Consider the following 18,056-nt stretch of genomic DNA (forward strand, 5'->3'; position numbering starts at 1 on the left):
GCTGAAAATTCCTTGACTTAGTATAAACACTACTTAGCAACAACTGAAAACATCAGTGTGTTATCAACATTCTTCTCATACTAAATCCAAAACACAGCACTATACCAGCTACTAAAAAGAAAATGAACTCTATTCTAGCTGAAACCGGGACAACTGGTTTATTGCTCTAAGGCTGAACAGATACTGGCATGCAGACTCCTCAGAAACACTATTTTTCCATGTTCCATGAATCCTGTTTGAGAGCAGAAAGTGTCAAAATGCTTGTCTACTTCAAGTGTGATGGACAACTCGTCTACAATTAAGAATATACTTACTCTTGCTTATAACAAAAATACATTCAAACAAGTGCTGAAGTTTTCAGCAGTTGGTATCTATATGGCATTATTTCTTCAGTCTACAAAAGACTACATCAACTACTTGAATTTAAAACTCTGCTGAAAACAGCTTTTCCATGTCCTGCCAGGATGATTAATGGATTTTCTGCTTTATAGTGGAGCTCCAGAGGAACATTACTGTGCTGTTTCTTGCCTCTCAACTGGACAGTAATCAGAATTTTGGTAAATTGTGTTATTTATGTGGAAATGGCATGGTGCGTGGGAGGGGAGTGAATGGCGTGGCAAGGACACTTCCACTTACACTTACACTTCCACTTTCTTGTTCTATTTACTTAATTCCTTCCAGCCCTTCTTCAACATTCTAGTTCTGAAAACTATTTCACCATCTAGTACCAAGGACATATTAAGAAGCCTCCAGTATTTCTTTTTTTCCTGATTTATATATAGAATTTCTACTCAACTACAATTTCTTTTGAGCTTCCTGATAGTCTTAGGAAATTACCTTTCCCAATCATCCTTTTAAAACAAATATTTAAAATAAAACATTTAAATCAAACATTTCTCTAATCAAACTCTAGAGGTCTGTTTGCTCTCTAGGTCAGAAAAGCTAAAGATCAGAAACATGTAAACTGATTTTGTTCTAGTTAGAATGAGTGGTCTGGATCACAGACACCATGGAACCTGCATTAGGAAGCTTCATTACACAACATTAATGTATAAAACAAATCCACAAAGAATTAGGGCTTCACCTGCAACCTTTTGTTTCCAGTCTTGCAACTGAGTGCCTGGCATTTAGTCATACTTAATAATTTTATTTCTTTCACCCAATTTAGCTTTAAAACTGCCTGGCCTTTAAGGAAAGGTGAATAACAGAAACCAGAAAACTAGCAGCACTCTATATTAATCAAAGCAGAAAATTCAATCTGTGTATACAGAATTCCCAAGGAACCTGTAATATGGATCATGTTAAGAATATCAGAGCTGGGGAGTGTTTCCTGCAACCCAAAAAAGGTTTCTCTGGAGTATTTCAAAGCATCAGTTTTTAGGAAAAAATGTCCTATGACGAATACAAGACAGCGTATCCTGCACTGCCCACCAGGAATAAATAGACATGGGCAAACCCCTAAGTTTTTTAAACTACAAGCTCAAAGAAGTAATTTGCTTTTCTCAGTAGGAGTGGTAGCTGTAGTAGTCTAAGCCTGTGAGTATGCAAACTGTCTCCAGTTGTCGGTAACTTGTGTTCAACAAACAGGGAGTTTTTTTGCATTCCTGTAAATAAAATTATAGCTCAAAAATCAGTTATGTTGTGATAGAGTTTCCTAAAGGACCAAGCATACTGCTTGAACTTCTCAGATCAAGAGACAGCATCAACAACAGAAATAAATTCCAGTTTGTAAGGCAAGACCCAGTGAACTCATACTACTGTGCCATAGGCAAACAGGAGAAACTGCAAGAAGTAAAAATATCCAGAAGAAACTAAAGCCAGGCCTGAAACAGCTAAACACTTGTGGGGGGGAATATCCAACACAGGACCAGTAAGCCTGCACAGAAAGGTGAATTGCAGCAAAGATTTAAAGCATTAAAGAGTAACAAGGCATAGCAGAAGCCTGTTGCCTGGATATAGACCTGAACTGATCACAAGACTTGTGAGAGAGACCTACAAGTGTATATCCTGCTTATCTGCCAACACCTATAAAGAAAGATAAGACTGAACCATCTTAGTCCAGATAAATGTGAAAGAAACACTTCTTAGGGAAAAGCAACAGCACTGCTTTGGATCTGGCTGATGTCATGGCTTTTCATTCTGGCTATTTCAGCCTTGCTGTGATTCAGAACACAGGTCCTGGGACTCTGCCCTAAGCATCAAAACACTTTTGGTTTTGACATCCTCCCAGGTTCAAACCGTGCAAAAAAACATGTGGGAAAAAGCTTACATTAGAAATAAATAAAAATCATTCTGTTTCTCCTAACTACACTAAATATTTTCATGTGTATAAATGGAAAACAAGACTGAAAAAGGAATGTTGTGACCCAAATCAGAGTCCCAGTGGAGATGGCTCCATATGTATGTCATAGCAATGAGTTCATCCAGTTTTGGGAATCCTGAATGCCCTCGAGCTAACCTCTCCATAAGTTTGCCATTCCAACTGTAAAATACGTAGAACATTCAATTATCAGAACATCCAGTACAGTAATGTATATAAAGGATGTTTACTCCTTCCCATGTAAGAAGTGTAAACATGGCTGCAGCTTATAATTACTGTTAAACTACGAGTCACAGAAGTGTAGACATTCTACTTGCTCAGCAGGAGTATTAGATTCTCGGATGCACGCAGAGCTCTAAGGCAGGCAGCTTTTGTAGCAGTAGCATCATATCAGATGATTTCACTGGGGAAAATAAACCATTATGGGTTTTTATTCCCTTTTGCACTGCACAATCAACAGCAAAGGAAATGTGAACTGCTATTGATTTTTTCAGCCTACAGCAGCAAGAGGATCGCTTACTAATTTCTAACCAGCTCTGCTTAGGTAAATCAGCTCAAGGCAACAGAACATATCATAATTGTCATTAGGTCATGACTTACCCTCCAGGACAATTAGTGGTGACTTAAGACAATGAAGAAAAACACAGCTTGATTGGCTGAACAGTGTCTGGAGTTCACAAATAAAAATACACGTTCTTGCAAATTGAGCATACGTCACTATTTGGAAAACAACAGAACCTGTACCAATATGTTTTATAGTCTTGTCCGCACAAAATTACACTTTCAAATACAGAGACTCGTTCTTGTATTATTTGCACTGATATTACAGAGGTATAACTACTATGTTCAAAGGAATTATTCTTACCAAATCTACAAGTAACTCGTTTTAAAATTAATTTTTAAATATATCTACGTCTGTGCACACTTAATCTAATCTAACTATACTCTTCACCTTTCCTTCTTCCTGGTTTCCTAAGATCTGCTTCATCTCCTTTTTGTTTCTAGGTAGTACCTAATCATTTCTGTTCACACACTGTGTGACACTTCTTACGCGTTACAACAGTTGGTTGTGATGTGCATAGAATTACTTATTCAAAACAACTTTGTTAAGATTTCTTTAACAAAATTTAATTTAAGGTTAAATTTTTCTCTAGTGGCTTTAATATCCTGTTACATCCTGTCCTGAGAAAAAGTTAATATGAACTTCACCTTATATTTCAAGTTGAGACCAGTAAGGTATGGAAAATATAGTGCACAGCATGCCTGTTGTTCATGCGATTATTTGCTGACCAGAATTACTGTATTTAAGAAGCCTTAACTTGATTGTCTAAAACCAAAAAAGGACAACTACACCACTCCACAGACCAGCTGCTTTATCAGCAGATCTGATGAACAGCACACGAGAGGCAATCCCGGAAAAGCCAGGTACACTATGAAACACATCTTAATATGTGACTCATTCTTTGGCATCAGCTTCTCTTACTGAATTCCCAAGAATTCCTCCATATTTCAGAATTGACAAAAGGAAACAGTCATCTAAGGGCATTCCTGAGAACATACGGGATCAATTTCTTACTCACGACTTACGCAGGTCAAATTTCCCGTAAGTCAGTGGTGTTTTCCTTGGGGGAGTGCTGTCTTTATCCAAAGCACTATTAATGCCAAACTTTCAGTAATCAGATGCAATGCTTGATTTTAATATACTGATATAAGAGTATAAATATAACTGTATTATAAAGTATTCTGTTTGATAGCTAACTAAGTTCCCTGATGTTTGGTCTGAGGACATCACTGCCCCATCTGCAGACATTGGATTTCTGAGTTTCCTTGCAGTTTGAACTGGTAGGAAATCAAACAGATTTCTCCATTACTAGGGCTTCATCATACATTTCTACAAAATATTTTGACAGTCATCAAAAGCAATCTTGCTCTTAATTTTTCAATTAGCTCTGACTGTAGCACAATGATGTTGAAAACATATAATGAAGTCTATGCAGTTTTTTCCCTTTTCCTACTAGCATATATGAAAACCATAAAGTGCAGGTATTTTGAAGCAGTAACTTTACTTTCTTCACAACAAAACCAATGTCTTAAGGTTGTAGGATATAACGCTGTACAAGTAAAAAACCAAAAACTGTATTCCCTCAACCTCCAAACAGATTTTTCACTGTCCTTAATCATGGGGTATTTACATTATTTAGAAGACGAAATAGCAAATACACCACAGACCTGTACCTTAGGCAAGTGTTTTACCCTTTTCTGTCACACAGGATCTGCTATGCACATAAAATTCAGTTATATTTTTTGAAACAGCTAAGCTAACGGACCATTTTGAATGTATTGCTCCTAATCTTTTGGATAACACTTTCTAGCATAATTGAGGTGACAAAACGACGACTTTCCACCTTGAAAAAGCTGAATTGAATCGCAGGATAATTCACGTTGGAAGGGACCTCAGAAGGTCTCTATCACTTCCAATGTTTGACTGCTCTTCCAGGGAAAGAGTTTTCCTTATATTTGATGGCAACCTCTTGTTTCAACTTACACCCACCGCCTTCATGAAAGGCTGAAACGTTATACCTTGCATTTCATACACACCAGTATCATGCGGCTTCCGATCCGTCACCAGTGGCACTGAGAGTCTCGACTTTAAAGTTCAGTATCCTCCCCTTTCATCATGTTCCGATTCCTGTAAATTCTTCCACGTAAATTCTTTATTGCTGTATCTTTTTACCCTGACACCTACAAGTAGCTAAGGTGCCAACACAGGAGGCTGCTCTCCATCATACTGACCAAAGTCTTTTTTCCTCCTCTACCACTTGCATGTGGTGACTTTCACTTGCTCTGTAATTGGACAGCGTTTGGTCCAGAAACACCTTCTATGATTGCGCTGAACTGAGTGTAATAAGGCTGTGTGCACATATAGAGCTCCGTGTGGTATACGTTATTATACACATGCATAGATATAGACGCAATAAACGTCATTACAAATAATAACAAAACGTAACCTAGGCTTTATTTTTGTACTGGTTTACAGCTTCTTCCTCCCGAGCCGTTCCACCGGTATGATGACACGGACAAAACTAAACCAATCCAAAAACCACACCGGTCCAGTCTACCATCGTCCCCTCCCGCTGTGAGGAATACCGCACCAGGGCAACCCCTCCAACAGCCGCGTCCTCCATTATCAGGTTCTATCGCTACACTGCCAATAACGAAGTCATCCACCGCCGGGACGGCCGAGGCACCCGTCTGTGGGGTGGGTGTCAGGCAGCTGGGTGCACTCCCACCAACTCCGCTCATCTCCATGCCCAATCCCGAGGGTACAAACACGAGCTGATGACGGGGAGTTTGACGACCGGGAGATTTTGGTCTCTTCGAGGCCTTTTCCTAAGCCAAGCCTCTCCTCAAAACCTGCAAAGCTGTGCAGCCTCGGAGGAGCGCCGCGCTGCTTCGCTTGGGTCCAAAGCCTTCCCGTTGCTACCGTTCCAAGCTCCAACACGCTCTACAGGATTTCCTGGACGTTTCGTTACCGTTTGCGGGGGCAAAGCCGGGGCAGAGACCCGGCTGCCGCCCCGGGGTGAGGATCGGGCCGCGGCGGCGGGCGGGAGGCCCCCCCCGCCCGCCCTGACCCGCGGCGGCGCATGCGCCGGCCCGACCACCGCCGCGGCCTCTGTAGAGGGGTGAGGGGGGACGAGCGGCCCGGCCGCGGGGGTCGCCGCCAGCGGGGAAAGCCCCCTTCCGAACCGGGAAATTCCCGCCGCGGCTCCTGCTGGGACGCCGCGCTACGGGGATTCAGCAACGCGGAGCCAGCGCCGTCCTCCAGCCCCTCGAAGGACCCTCGCTCCCCCCCCCCCCCCCCCAGCGGCCCCCTTCCGTAGCGGTCTCCCCCTTCCTTCCCCTCAGGTCTTCCCCCCTCCTTCAGCCCGGACTTCCCCCGTCCCCTCAGCAGCCTCCCGCTCCCCCTCACTCGCCCCCGGGTTTCGGCCCGCTCCCGTTTTCTCCCGCCCCGCAGCCCCCGGGCGCCTTCTCTCCTTTTCAGCCCTCGCCGGGGTTCCCCGACCAACCTTACCCCCGGGGCCGGCTCCCCCCCGCCCCGCTGGCAGCAGGGGGGTGTGGAAAGCGCTGCCCTCCCCCGCGGCGGGGTTCCCCCCTCAGCAGAGGCGGAGCGCGGCCCGGGCCGGCCCGCGGCGTAGAAAAGCTGCGGAGAAGGAGAGAGGGAGGGCGAGCGAGCGGGCGGGCCCTGCGAGCCCTTAAAGGAGGGCGGCCGTCCTCCTCCCCCGGCGGGGAAGGCGGAAGAGCGAAGCAGGAGCAGCAGCGGCAACAACAACAACAACAACAACAAGCGCCCCCGGCCGCGCCTGGCTCCTCTGCGGGTTTATATGCACCTGGCAGCATTACTGCTCGCCCTGGAGAAGAAAGAGAAGGGGCAGCAGCGTGACCGCGGTTCACCTTCCCCGGCCATGTGCTCGGTAAGCGAGGGTAGCAGTACGGACCCCTTGGTGGCCCGCTTCAAACAGGTGGAGGAGACGCTGGAGAAGCTGCACCGGGAAAACAGGAGCCTGAAGAATAAAGTGCCTCGGTACAACGCGCTCTGCACCTTGTACCACGAGTCCGCTCAGCAACTGAAGCACCTCCAGCTGCAGCTGGCTGCCAAGGAGGCGACCATCCGGGAGCTGCGGAGCAGCCTGGCCCAGCGGCAGCAGCCGTCGCAGCCGGCGGCGGGCGGCGAGGCGGGGGCGGCGGGCGCGGAGCCGGCCCGCTCGCTGGTGGAGAGCCTGCTGGAGCAGCTGGGCCAGGCCAGGGAGCAGCTCAGGGACAGCGAGCGACTCTCGGCGCGACGAGTGGAAGCTCTGAGCCAGGTAAAACCGCGAATGCCCTCGAAAGAGCGCGGGCGGGCAGCTCCTCGCCTCGCCCGGGCGAAAGGGTGCGCGTAGAGCCGAGGAGCGGCAGCAGCGTGCACGGCGGGAGCTGCGTTTCCGCACTCCGCTCCAGCAAAAACGAGCGATTTCAGTGCAGTGAGCCCAGCCGTGGCCGTCTTGAACGGAGGAGGCAGACGTTTTGCATTCAGACTGCTCACTCGCGTTTATGGAGACAGATGGGGGTGCGCAGGCACCAGCCCCGACAACTTGGGTTCAGTGACTTGCCCGCTGTCACGGCCCGTGGGTGGTGGCAGAGCCTGGACCAGAGAGCAAACGTCTCGACCCCCGCAGTGCAATGCTGGTGCGTTTGGCAGGACTGGCTCTGTCGCTCTGCGCCCAGAGTTGGACTGTGCCCAAAGCAATTCAGCCATCTGTATCCAACAGTAGTTCCCACCGCATTAAGTTCAAGGAGGTAAACCATAAAATCCTAAAACAAAAACTTAGCGTGGCATTATGAGTCTTCATGCAACTATTTTCACGAGGAGAAAGAAAAATAGTAAAAACCCCTAAATTTGGAAGTTCCGTATTACTTACTGAAGACCCTCCTCTTTATCAGATGCAACATTTTGTTCTGTAAGATAAACAACTGATGCCACTGGTTTTTCTGTTACAGTGGGTTTTTTTGAAGTGCACTTAAAGATGGATTTTCCTGTTGACATTAAGGCAGCACGTTAATACTTGGAGAAGTAACTGGCAAGTCTGGATTGTGAGGAGATAGATTAGGGAAATCGGTATCTTTCATGACAGGGGAAAAAAAAGTCTCTAAACTGCATCCCCTCCCATCCGCCACAAGTGCTATTTTTGTTACTGTCATTAAGACTTTCCCACGTTCAGTCTGAAATACTTAAAGAATTTTAAAGCATTTGTTTCTATATGAAGCTGCATAAAGGAATTTCCAAACCCAGAAGCAGTACTTAAAATTGAAACAAGTATTTTGGTCATAAGTAATCTCTTGACCTAATGCTTATACAAAACATTTTCCATGTATGACACTCACCTAAAACACACTTAGAGAAGTTCAAGTTTGGAAATTTGTAATAAGAGGTGATCATACTGACACTTTGCAGACAGATGACAAACCTGTGGTATCTGAATATATTTTGAAGTCTGATGCTGCATGTCTTTAATCTATAGGAAAAGGGAAATTTAGCACAATGCTGAAAAATTTAAACATCAGTAATAAGAACAAGTACTGTTTCTGTAAGTTAGATATTAATTTTATTCTTTTTAGATAAAAATATTTTATGCCCAAATCAGAAACACTGAAATCATTGTCACTAAAAATAACACCACCAAAAAAGAGACATTTTGTGAAGTCAGAGGCCTACATGCTGGCAAAGAAGAGTGTTCCCTGTGATTTGCAGCTCTATTAGCCCTCCCGAAGAACTGGAAGGGTAGAGTCAAGCTTGTACCTGTCTCATGGTCTATGCTGGCATCCAGGGCATCATTGATTCTGCAGGAGCCGTGCTGCAGAGGCTTCTGTTATCAGCATCCGCTACTTTTTGAGGATATCGAGCACAAGCTGTTTTTGACAAAGTCAGGACTGGTGTACTTCAGATGCATGGTACTACAAAGTGGTTTACCCCAGTCAGCAAACAAACTTCTTCCTACTCCAGACACCTGCAGAGACATTAACTTAATGCCATGCTGATGATCCCACAGAGCTTCCAATTCAACAAGAATGCATGGCAACAAGATACACAGTTGTCTCCTAAGAAGAGTATGCCCAACCTGCTCACATAGCTTGGAGAGTCAGCTATGGCCAAAATAGAGTCATTGCTGCCACATGGATTTAATTTTCTGTTTGCTTGTCCTTGTCACTTATCCTTTCCTACGTGGGAAGGTTGCTGTGTGTGTTCCTGCTGCTTTGTCCTTATGACAATGCCAGGCAATGAATACGCTTCACTGGTTTTTGATAAGATGACTTTCCAGTTGTTTTTTTTTTTTTTTTTTACCCCTCAGGAAAATCTTTGGTAGTTTAGAATGGAGGACCAGTAAGCATTTCTCAGTCTCCATAGTTATTCCTTTAATTCGTTCCTTGTAAGTTCCATCTTTAGTTTGTTGCTCCTGTCTATCTTTTCATAAAATCTTCCTGAATTTTGGCTGCTTGTTTCTTCATTCTACTGACTAGGAAATGCTTGTATAGCTCTCTGAGCAGTTCTTGATTTTGACTGATCGATCTGTCGGTTCCAAGGTCAAGTGATTATATAGAAATGAAATGGATTTATTTTACTTTTTAAATACTTTGCAGTGAGTTTAGGAACAATATGGCATTACTGCAGTATGGAATTCAGTCTTATACATATTTTGGCTTTTGAGTTCACTTTGCTTTTAAATAACTTCCCCTCCCCCTTATGTTTAGGAAGTACAGAAGTTGAATCAGCAACTAGAGGAGAAAAACGGAGAGATACAGCAGATGATAAATCAGCCTCCGTATGAAAAGGAGAGAGAAATCTTACGACTTCAAAAGAGCTTGGCAGAGAGAGAGAAGGCTCAGGCCACCAGCGATGTTTTGTGCCGTTCACTCGCTGATGAAACTCATCAACTTCAACGCAAATTAGCATCCACAGCAGAAATGTGTCAACATCTGGCAAAATGTCTAGAAGAGAAGCAAAGAAAAGAGAAGGGGAATTCAGATGACCAGATACCTACCGAAAGATCTAATCAGGTATTCTTACTGCTACTATGTTTCTTTAAGGTCTTATTAGCTTCTGAGGTGTTAATTACAATGTGATAGTTGTAACTGGGGAGTGGTGAGAAACATCCCTTTAAATAATTTTGTGTAGGGTGAAAAGACTACCATGGCAAGCTCTAAATAATTCCGAGTACCAAAAATTTAGGATGGAAGCAGTTGTCAGTCACTTGCATTTTGGCCATCTCACTTATGTCATCATCAGAGGCTTTTTTTGGAGAGCAGAGGATCTTGAGAGGTCCCTTCTAACCTCAGCAATTTGATGATTACCGTTCTTCCCTGCATATACAGGAGACTGTACCTTCTTTATACCGCAGCAGGCTTCTGTGCATCACTAGATGGTGCTGCGCTTTTGAAGGTGGTATCTCCTGATTACTTGTTTAAACAAGTAAATCATAAAACAAACTAGAGGTATTTTAAAGTAGTGTTTATATGAAGAACTCTATAGCACATGGTCTTCTCAGATCAGGATTTGGCTTTGCACACGCAGTACAGACCTATGGAAAGTTGGTTAGGGAAGAATGAGTCAAGGTGTCTTACCTTTTTTTCTTTTTGGCTCTGGGGTTCCCCCCTGGCCTCCCAGTGCCAGGCAATGTTTCTCTCCAGCAGGGATGTTTAGAAAAATTGTTTCATGATAGGAAGGTGGCAGAAATGCTACTGAGGGGCACAAAGAAACACCTGGATTTTGGTGTACTTTGCTAACAGCTGTATGGCTTTGCTGCATCACCTTAGCTGAAGCTTTTCAGCATAGGATAGAGGTAGATCATGTTATTCTGTTTTTCCAGAAGTCATCATGGTTCAGAGTTGTTAGGTAATTCATGATAATACCATAAGGAAATAACACTAGAGGTGCCACCCTCAATAACAGATCAGAGCATTGAGTAGGATGCTACAGCCAGTTCTCACAAAAAAAGAATAATTGTGTCTCATGTTCTTACTGCTACATAGTAGTAATGCTGTGTTTCACATGACCACTCATCTATGCTTTTATGATAAACCATACATCGCTCACTTCGACTTTGTAAAACGTCCCAGGAGTATTTCCAAAGAAAACTTATTCACATCAAAGTTACCTGTAAGAAATAGAGGTTGACCAGATATAAGGAAAAAAATGACTTTTTAAGGGACTTGAGGCATTTAGTATTAAGATATTTTACATGTAATTGATAGACAGGAAACTTGATTGACTTTGATATATGTAATAAGCAGCTAACCTTGTACGGTGGGGACTTCCCTGTTGAAGAAGAGAAATTTCAGATGCAATTACTAGCTGATTCTAGGGAATTTTGTACAAAAGAGTTCTATATTACTCACATACACCGGGGGTTTTTTAAGCAGATGTCACAACTGTAAAAAAGGGGTATCATTTTAGTCAATTATTTAGCAAGCAGGGTTTTTCCCCCCCCCCTCAGTAATTTCTTCCTAGTAGTGGCCAAAATTGACAGTAATAACAAAGCAAGATGAAGGCATATCTGTGTCTTTGTCATGCATTCCCCCACTCCAAACAAGTAGTTTCCAAGGAGTTCGTGTAAACTGTTAAGCTCTATTCTCATCAGTGTAGACCCTCATGCATGTAAAATGTGTGGTATTTTTTCTTGTTACCTTCAGTAGGCTCAGAATTTGGTAGGACAGGTATGTTTTTATGACACCACACACCTATTTAAAAGCAATAGCAAGGTAGTAAAAACCTGAGTATGTTTTTGCTCTGCTTATTAATAACAAAAACTGTAGGCTATACTATTAGTATTTAGAAATATACTATATAGAAATGATATATGTATTTAGCAAATAGTTTTAGAGGAATTTTAAAAAAAAGATTACTTAGAGTTTAACAGCATAGCTAAGTAGCATTTGGGATTTTTATGTTAAAGTAATGCTCCCTTTACCTGAAAATTACAGGTTTTAGACAATGAAACTTCACTTCAAGCTCTTATCTGCAACCTACAAGATGAAAACAGGATGTTAAAACAAAAAGTAGCTCACGTGAGTACTTTCATTCTGTACAAGATTAAGATTTGCTTGAGTATTGCTGAATTACAGTAAATTTGGCATAGGTAAGACCTGGTTAATCTAATGGACAGTTTAATGCGAGTCCAAAATTTTTCTTAGTCCTTTCAACATGGCACATTGTCTTTGTTCCCTTGGCTAAGAACAACTTTTTACATTGTTTTTAATGTATTGGGGTTTTGCTATTAAAAATACACTGCAGAAGAAAATTTTTGTGTTCCTTCCATGCATCACCAGGGCCACAGTGACGGCCAACCCCCCCATTCCATGTTATTTAATACCGTCCCTATGGACTGGCAAATGGGGAAGGCTGCCCGTGAAGAGCCTGGCTTACAGCACGATAATCTTCTGCTCACCTGTAAAGCGGCTCAGCCACAATCAGCGGTTGAGTCAGCATATTATATTGTCTTTTAGAGAATTTTGGTCCTGCACATATAGACAGTCTGTGAAAGCTTGGAAGTTTGTGTCTTCATGTTCTTCATAACTCTCCTGGGTAATCCTTCAGGTGGAAGACTTAAATGCAAAATGGCAGAAATACGATGCGAGTAGGGATGAGTATGTGAAGCGACTCCACTTGCAGCTAAAAGAGATGAAGTCTCAACTGGAGCAGCAGCATGGCATAACTTCAGCACAAACGAATTCTGACCTGATGCACAAGGAGATATTCCGGTTAAACAAGCTACTGGAGGAAAAAATGAATGAATGCATAAAAACAAAGAGAGAATTAGAAGATGTGAAGAAGGCTAGTGAAGGAGATAATGAGCGCATACAAATGCTGGAGCAACAGGTCATTAAGTTTCTTTTTCCTAGAGGTGGGAATTCTTAGTTTCTCCCCAGATCACTGAAGTCCCAGGGGGAAAAAATGAATTATTTCTTTTGACATTTGCCACTTGTCTTGCCACATTTGGCTATACAGATACTTAACAACACAGATTTAAAGGAAACTCACTACTTAAAGAACTGCATGCAGTTCTGCTGGATTTAATACAAAATATGAAAGGTCTGAAAAAGAAATACAAATAGCTTTAAAGTACAGATACGGTAGAGAAGATAATATTGATATCCTCAGAATGAGTATTTACAAAGGAATCACAGCCTCAACTTTTTAGTCTAACCTTCCAATGCTCTAATTTATAAAATATTAACATAATAATTATTCTTCAGGTCCTAGTTTATAAAGATGATTTCACATCTGAAAGATCAGACAGAGAACGAGCACAGAGTAAAATACAAGAGCTTCAGGCAGAAGTTGCGTGTCTGCAGCACCAGCTAGCAAGAAGACAGGTAAGGAAGCAACATCCTACTTTCTCAATTAAACATGTCAACAGGATTCAGGACTAAAATATGCTTTGAAATAGATTTTTAAAAAAATCTTAGTACTTCTAAAACCATTTCAGCTCAGGGCAGCTATCAAAACTGACATTATTTCATAGTCAGTTCTACTGGAGATGTTTCCCAATACACATGTAATACCCCTTTCCAGTCTGTTTCCCTTCTACTTTGGATCAACATACTAAGGGTGAATTCTTAGAAGGAAGGCCATGACGCTTGTAACAGTGGCATCTTTAAAGTAGCATACTGGCTATATTCTGTGTTTTCTACAAGCCTTCTATTACAACTCTATTAATAAAACTGCAAAAACTGATGCATATTTTATTTACAAATCTTCTGATAAAAACATGAGCAGTGTTTCAGATAAAGGTGATGAAATAGTCTGTTAAAGAATATCTTTTTACTTCATCTTTTTCCAAGAGCTCTTCTTTCTCTTTCTAGGACTCAAGAGACACAAGTAGTCATTTCAGAGTTCACATTGGTAACCAAAATCATATGTACGTACAGACGAACGTTGAACATCTACGAGGCAATAGCCCAGGCCAAACAGGCTTGAGAAGAACATCTTCACAGTCTGAACAAGCTTCTCCTCCTGCGAACAATGGAAGCTCAGGATCCGAGGGCAGGGCACAGGGTGAACTTAGATGCCCTCATTGTATGAGGTTTTTCAGTGATGAACTCAGTGATGAATTCCTCAAGCATGTTGCTGAATGTTGTCAGTGACCACGTGACATGAAGCGTGTAAGCCGATCACTACTTTATAGACAGTAAAACTCTTAGGAATTAGGAGGATGAACAATATCTACCTCTTTATTTGATTTCACCTTCTCTTGGACTGTATGAAAGACTTCAAGATAAAGCAAAGTGTTTTTATGAAGAACTATTTTTAACTGTGAGGAAGGCAAGAATAATGCAAATTCTACTACAAACTAAACTGAAACTTACAGTGATAGTTAGCTTCAGAGTGCAGCTTGACTTGTATTTGAGTCTAATTCTTCACAGCAGTCTGAAGTCTTGTGAAAAAAATTACTGAACTTGAAATTTTCCTCCTCTTCCAAAAACGTAGGCTGAAGAACAGGGGAGAAGCATTTTGGCAGAAGATAGATAGGAAAAAATCTTATTGTGCTTTATCTGGATTAAAAGCGAAAGTATTATTTTCTCAGTCTACTGAGGCTGAACTTTCAGACATCTCATCCGAAAATTCTTGTGTTCCACTGAAATCAGGAGAAGTGAAGAAAACGTAAAAGGGCTGGTTATTGACTAAAACTAGCCTGTCTTCTTGCACAGAAACAATGTACAGGGATATTTATTTTTTCTGTGCAATAAGTAACTATTTTACACATTTGTAAATGTGTATTTGTGTAATTATTGACTGTATTCCTATTTTACCTAAGGATTATTTTTATAATAAAAGTGGTTGTGCAGTTGTTTTACTACATTAGTAAAGTGGTCAAAAATCTCTCTTTCAGTGCAAGTATTTAAATGTGAAATAGTCCCAGTAACTATACTAAGGACTAACTAAATGTCATGGTTTCAGATTAAGAGTTATTTCATTACTTCAGTGATAACCAGTGTCTCAGACTATTTTCACACATGTTGAAAAATCACTCCTCATTTACGTGAGGAAGAATGACCTTTCAGATGCATGAGAGCACATTAACGCCCTACCCTACCACACGTCTGTGACTATGCCAGTGCTAGCTTAAACGTCTTCTTACCCTACTTACACTGACAATAATTTCAACAAATCACAGGGGGCTGTTTTGAGAAGTATCAGAAGTTACAGTGTACAAATGTAACAGAGCCACAGGTTTTTTTCAGCCTTGGCTCCAAGTGTTTCTCACCATGTCAGAGCTGGAGTTAAGGAGGGGATACAAAGTAAAGGCATACTGCAAGCAGGACCTTTCACAATTAAAAAAATTTACTTTGTGTAACAACACTCCTGTCTTCTGCTTTGCTTCCTTCCCAGTACTACACTTTAGGAAGATTGTGGATATTTTCCTTGATGTTTCCTGTTCAGGATCCTGTTGCAGCCCCAAAGAAAGACGATGGTTTATGCCAATGTTGTCTTAGGTGGGATATTGCCAAAAAAGATGCATGGGCCATTGCATGCAGTGTGCAGGTGCAATTGTTCTTATTAATCTAATCTTTAACTGATTGCAAACCTGTGATTGATTACCAGCTGCTTGTTCCCAACACAACTTGCAGAAACATGCAGAGATTTTTATTTTTTTTTCTTCTTTTTTTTTAGTGACCATTTTATACATTGCCTTTTAAGGTCTTAGAGATCAAATGCAGCCCACAGAATATAGGCTGAGAAACGTATGATTAAACTTCCTGTGGCATAAGCTAATCTTACTGTTTCAGACTGTTCTCATTAGACAAACCTTGTTTACAGCTTCAGTGTACATCAAAACTGTATCACCAATGATTGATACAGCAGAATTTAGACTTTTTTTTTTTAGTGATTCACATTAGAAGACAGTTACAAACACAACAATAAGGTGAATTAGATCTTGGCAGTGTTGGGTTTTTTTATTGCATTGAGATAATCGCTGCTTTAATATACATCAGAAGCTCACGCCTGCTATAGGTTTCCCCTTTTGTTAATCCCTGTGGGTACAGTGGGACAGACTGACCTACAACTATTAGAAATAGATGCAAGAATTAGATAGGAGAATCTGCAGTACCCAGAAATTAGTAGTACCTATTCTTGTGGGTTAGTGCCCAGTCAAAGCAGAGATTAGTATGAGTCCTGGGAAAGGAGGGCACTTCAGTGCTGGGAAACTGGATATACCTACAACGAGGACCACGCTGGACCAACAGGCACAAACAGGTGAAGTTACAGATCACAGCTACCACCTAAAGCTGTGCAATAAATGACAACTGGAATTTGAATACCCATGGCAAAAATCTAGGACAGATCTGCTGGTTTTCAGTATAAAAACACCTCACTTCAGAGCTATTTTACTTCACCTTTTCCTACTGAGTTTTATTTTTCCAGCTGGCAAAAAGCCTTACCTATTTCTTTCTTGTTTTGGCTTAACCAAGAAATCGGTTACACACACTATGAAGAACTACCAGTGTCTTACATGCAAATGTTTGTCTCAGATTATAGGGCATAAACTATTCCTCCTAAGAGAACTTGTCTATTAGTGCTTTGACTTTTCCAAAATGACTGGTAGATCTCCTGAAGAAACACTAAGATCTTTACTTGCCCTTTCCTCGCCAGTCAAAGCATACACATCAAGGCATCCCAAGCAATTACCACCACCACCACCTACATTCACAGTTCAGGTTCCTCAACTTGTAGACCAGAATGAATAAAACCTGTCAGCTCCACTGCCCCAACACTGAAGTGAAAGCAGCCATGAGCTCCCAGGATTTTTTTGAACCCTTTACATTTAAGGAGAGCTCCTTCTGGCCTCACACTGGTGTTCTCTGCCACTTGGATGGCCGTCCAAATTGTGCATGTCTTGTTTGGTTAAACAGTAAAAGTAACCCAGTTCCTTTCCCAAAAGAAAGCAATAAAGGCATATGAGTAAGAAAGTAACTGCATAAAATGAAAGGAACTTCAATAGCATAAACTTTATGAACTTTCGTTATCCATTTGTACTACACTTGTTCACTGAAACACACATCATCTGTAAAACTGCAGAAACAAGTCCTCACATGAGAGACTCTTAAAACGATATAGAAAAACTATGTGACCATATGGGACCTGGTTCCTTATTTGCTGTATTGGTAACAAAAGGCATCCAAGATAACTGAACCCTGTTATCAGGCAAAGTTAATGCCCATTTCGGCTTCTGTAAACCTCTCATTGCTGGTGAGCAATGCCCGTACTGGAGAAGCATGCCAATACTAGAAGAAATATAGAGGTACCTCTGTAAGTCCAGGGAAGCTGGGAGGAGGCAGGATAACTGTCTCTTCTGGCACTTGCAGGATGTGTCTTGGCATGTTAAGAGCTGCCAAGATGTATTTGACCAATTACCTTCATAATTAGTCCGTCCCTTCTCCTAAAATTTCTCCCTCATTAAATTACCTTCCCTCAGTTTTGGTCTCCAAACCAGCTTGAGTTCAGACCCAGGACGAGCTCAGAGGTCCTGAGCAGCTGTCTCACCAACAACGAGGTTTTCAGACCATATATCCTCCAAGTGCTGGCAAGCTGGTTCTCATTAGTCCTGGACCTAATTATAATGTATTTTGCTTGGGATTTTAAAGTAAATGCTGTTTACTAATAACTATGCTGGTTGCCATGCAGAAGTAGGCCCTTGGCACACAACCACGACAGCAACTGTGGGCTAGACTAACTCACTGAATCTCAGAAAGTACAACTGGGAGAAGCCCCAGAAGTTGGTCCCCTCCCCAAAAGCCCCAAGGGAGAGAAGATCAACAATAATGCTGTCTTCTGTAGCATGGGCAGTATAGAGCCTAAAAAGCTTCTCAAATCTTCTGCAAGTTTTAAGGTAATGCCTGCTTCCCCCTCCAATGATTTAGGACATCACATCTTTTAAAACAAGCCTTAAATGATGCCTCAAGATGAAGTGCTCACTAATAATAAAACCGACTACAAGAAGAAAATTTGTTCAAGAATAAGATACCTATGCTCTATGGTATTTTTTTTTAAACTTCCATTTCCTGTGGCTTCGCTGCGTGTGTATATATAGAAAGCAAGGGAAATTCCAAACAAGATGCCACACCATTATACTCAGAACAGCAGTGCTTCTCATTCTAAAAAAAGGGAAGTCTCAAATGCTTTTTCTACAAAATCTATGTGAAT

The 18,056-nt window shown here is 41.9% G+C and overlaps 2 protein-coding genes across 5 annotated transcripts in view; one reads left to right on the top strand and one right to left on the bottom strand.

Moving 5' to 3' along the window:
- Positions 1–5,237, bottom strand: part of SH3BP2 (SH3 domain binding protein 2) — a 93,642-nt gene extending 88,405 nt beyond the window's left edge. Inside the window, exon 1 of one of the 2 annotated variants that reach the window (XM_049833326.1) lies at positions 4,919–5,237. The gene's annotated coding sequence lies outside the window, so the exon portion shown is untranslated. Of the gene's footprint in view, positions 1–4,900 lie in introns of both variants that reach the window. The other variant, XM_049833357.1, reaches the window with a different exon arrangement.
- Positions 5,238–6,544: 1,307 nt separating this feature from the next.
- TNIP2 (TNFAIP3 interacting protein 2) lies at positions 6,545–15,238 on the top strand. 3 transcript variants are annotated; one of them, XM_049833364.1, is made up of 6 exons: positions 6,545–7,182; positions 9,605–9,910; positions 11,834–11,917; positions 12,447–12,728; positions 13,106–13,225; positions 13,715–15,238. In XM_049833364.1, exons 1-6 carry the CDS (start codon positions 6,703–6,705, stop codon positions 13,994–13,996), a joined length of 1,554 nt encoding a protein of 517 aa, XP_049689321.1. In that variant the 5' UTR covers positions 6,545–6,702; the 3' UTR covers positions 13,997–15,238. The 3 variants fall into 3 exon arrangements, with proteins under 3 accessions (XP_049689321.1, XP_049689333.1, XP_049689323.1); XM_049833376.1 differs by having other exon boundaries at positions 6,545–6,792; positions 13,715–15,237; XM_049833366.1 differs by lacking the exon at positions 6,545–7,182 and adding an exon at positions 7,192–7,654 and having other exon boundaries at positions 13,715–15,237.
- Positions 15,239–18,056: the final 2,818 nt, after the last annotated feature.

Source organism: Accipiter gentilis, chromosome 3 (genome assembly GCF_929443795.1).
Source record: "Accipiter gentilis chromosome 3, bAccGen1.1, whole genome shotgun sequence".
Classification (NCBI taxonomy): Eukaryota; Metazoa; Chordata; class Aves; order Accipitriformes; family Accipitridae; genus Astur; species Astur gentilis.

Coding starts and splice junctions, on each gene's coding strand:
- TNIP2 (XM_049833364.1), top strand. CDS start 6,703: ATGCACCTGGCAGCATTACTGCTCGCCCTGGAGAAGAAAGAGAAGGGG. Junction 9,911..11,833: donor CTACCGAAAGATCTAATCAG/GTATTCTTACTG, acceptor TGAAAATTACAG/GTTTTAGACAATGAAACTTC. Junction 12,729..13,105: donor TACAAATGCTGGAGCAACAG/GTCATTAAGTTT, acceptor ATTATTCTTCAG/GTCCTAGTTTATAAAGATGA.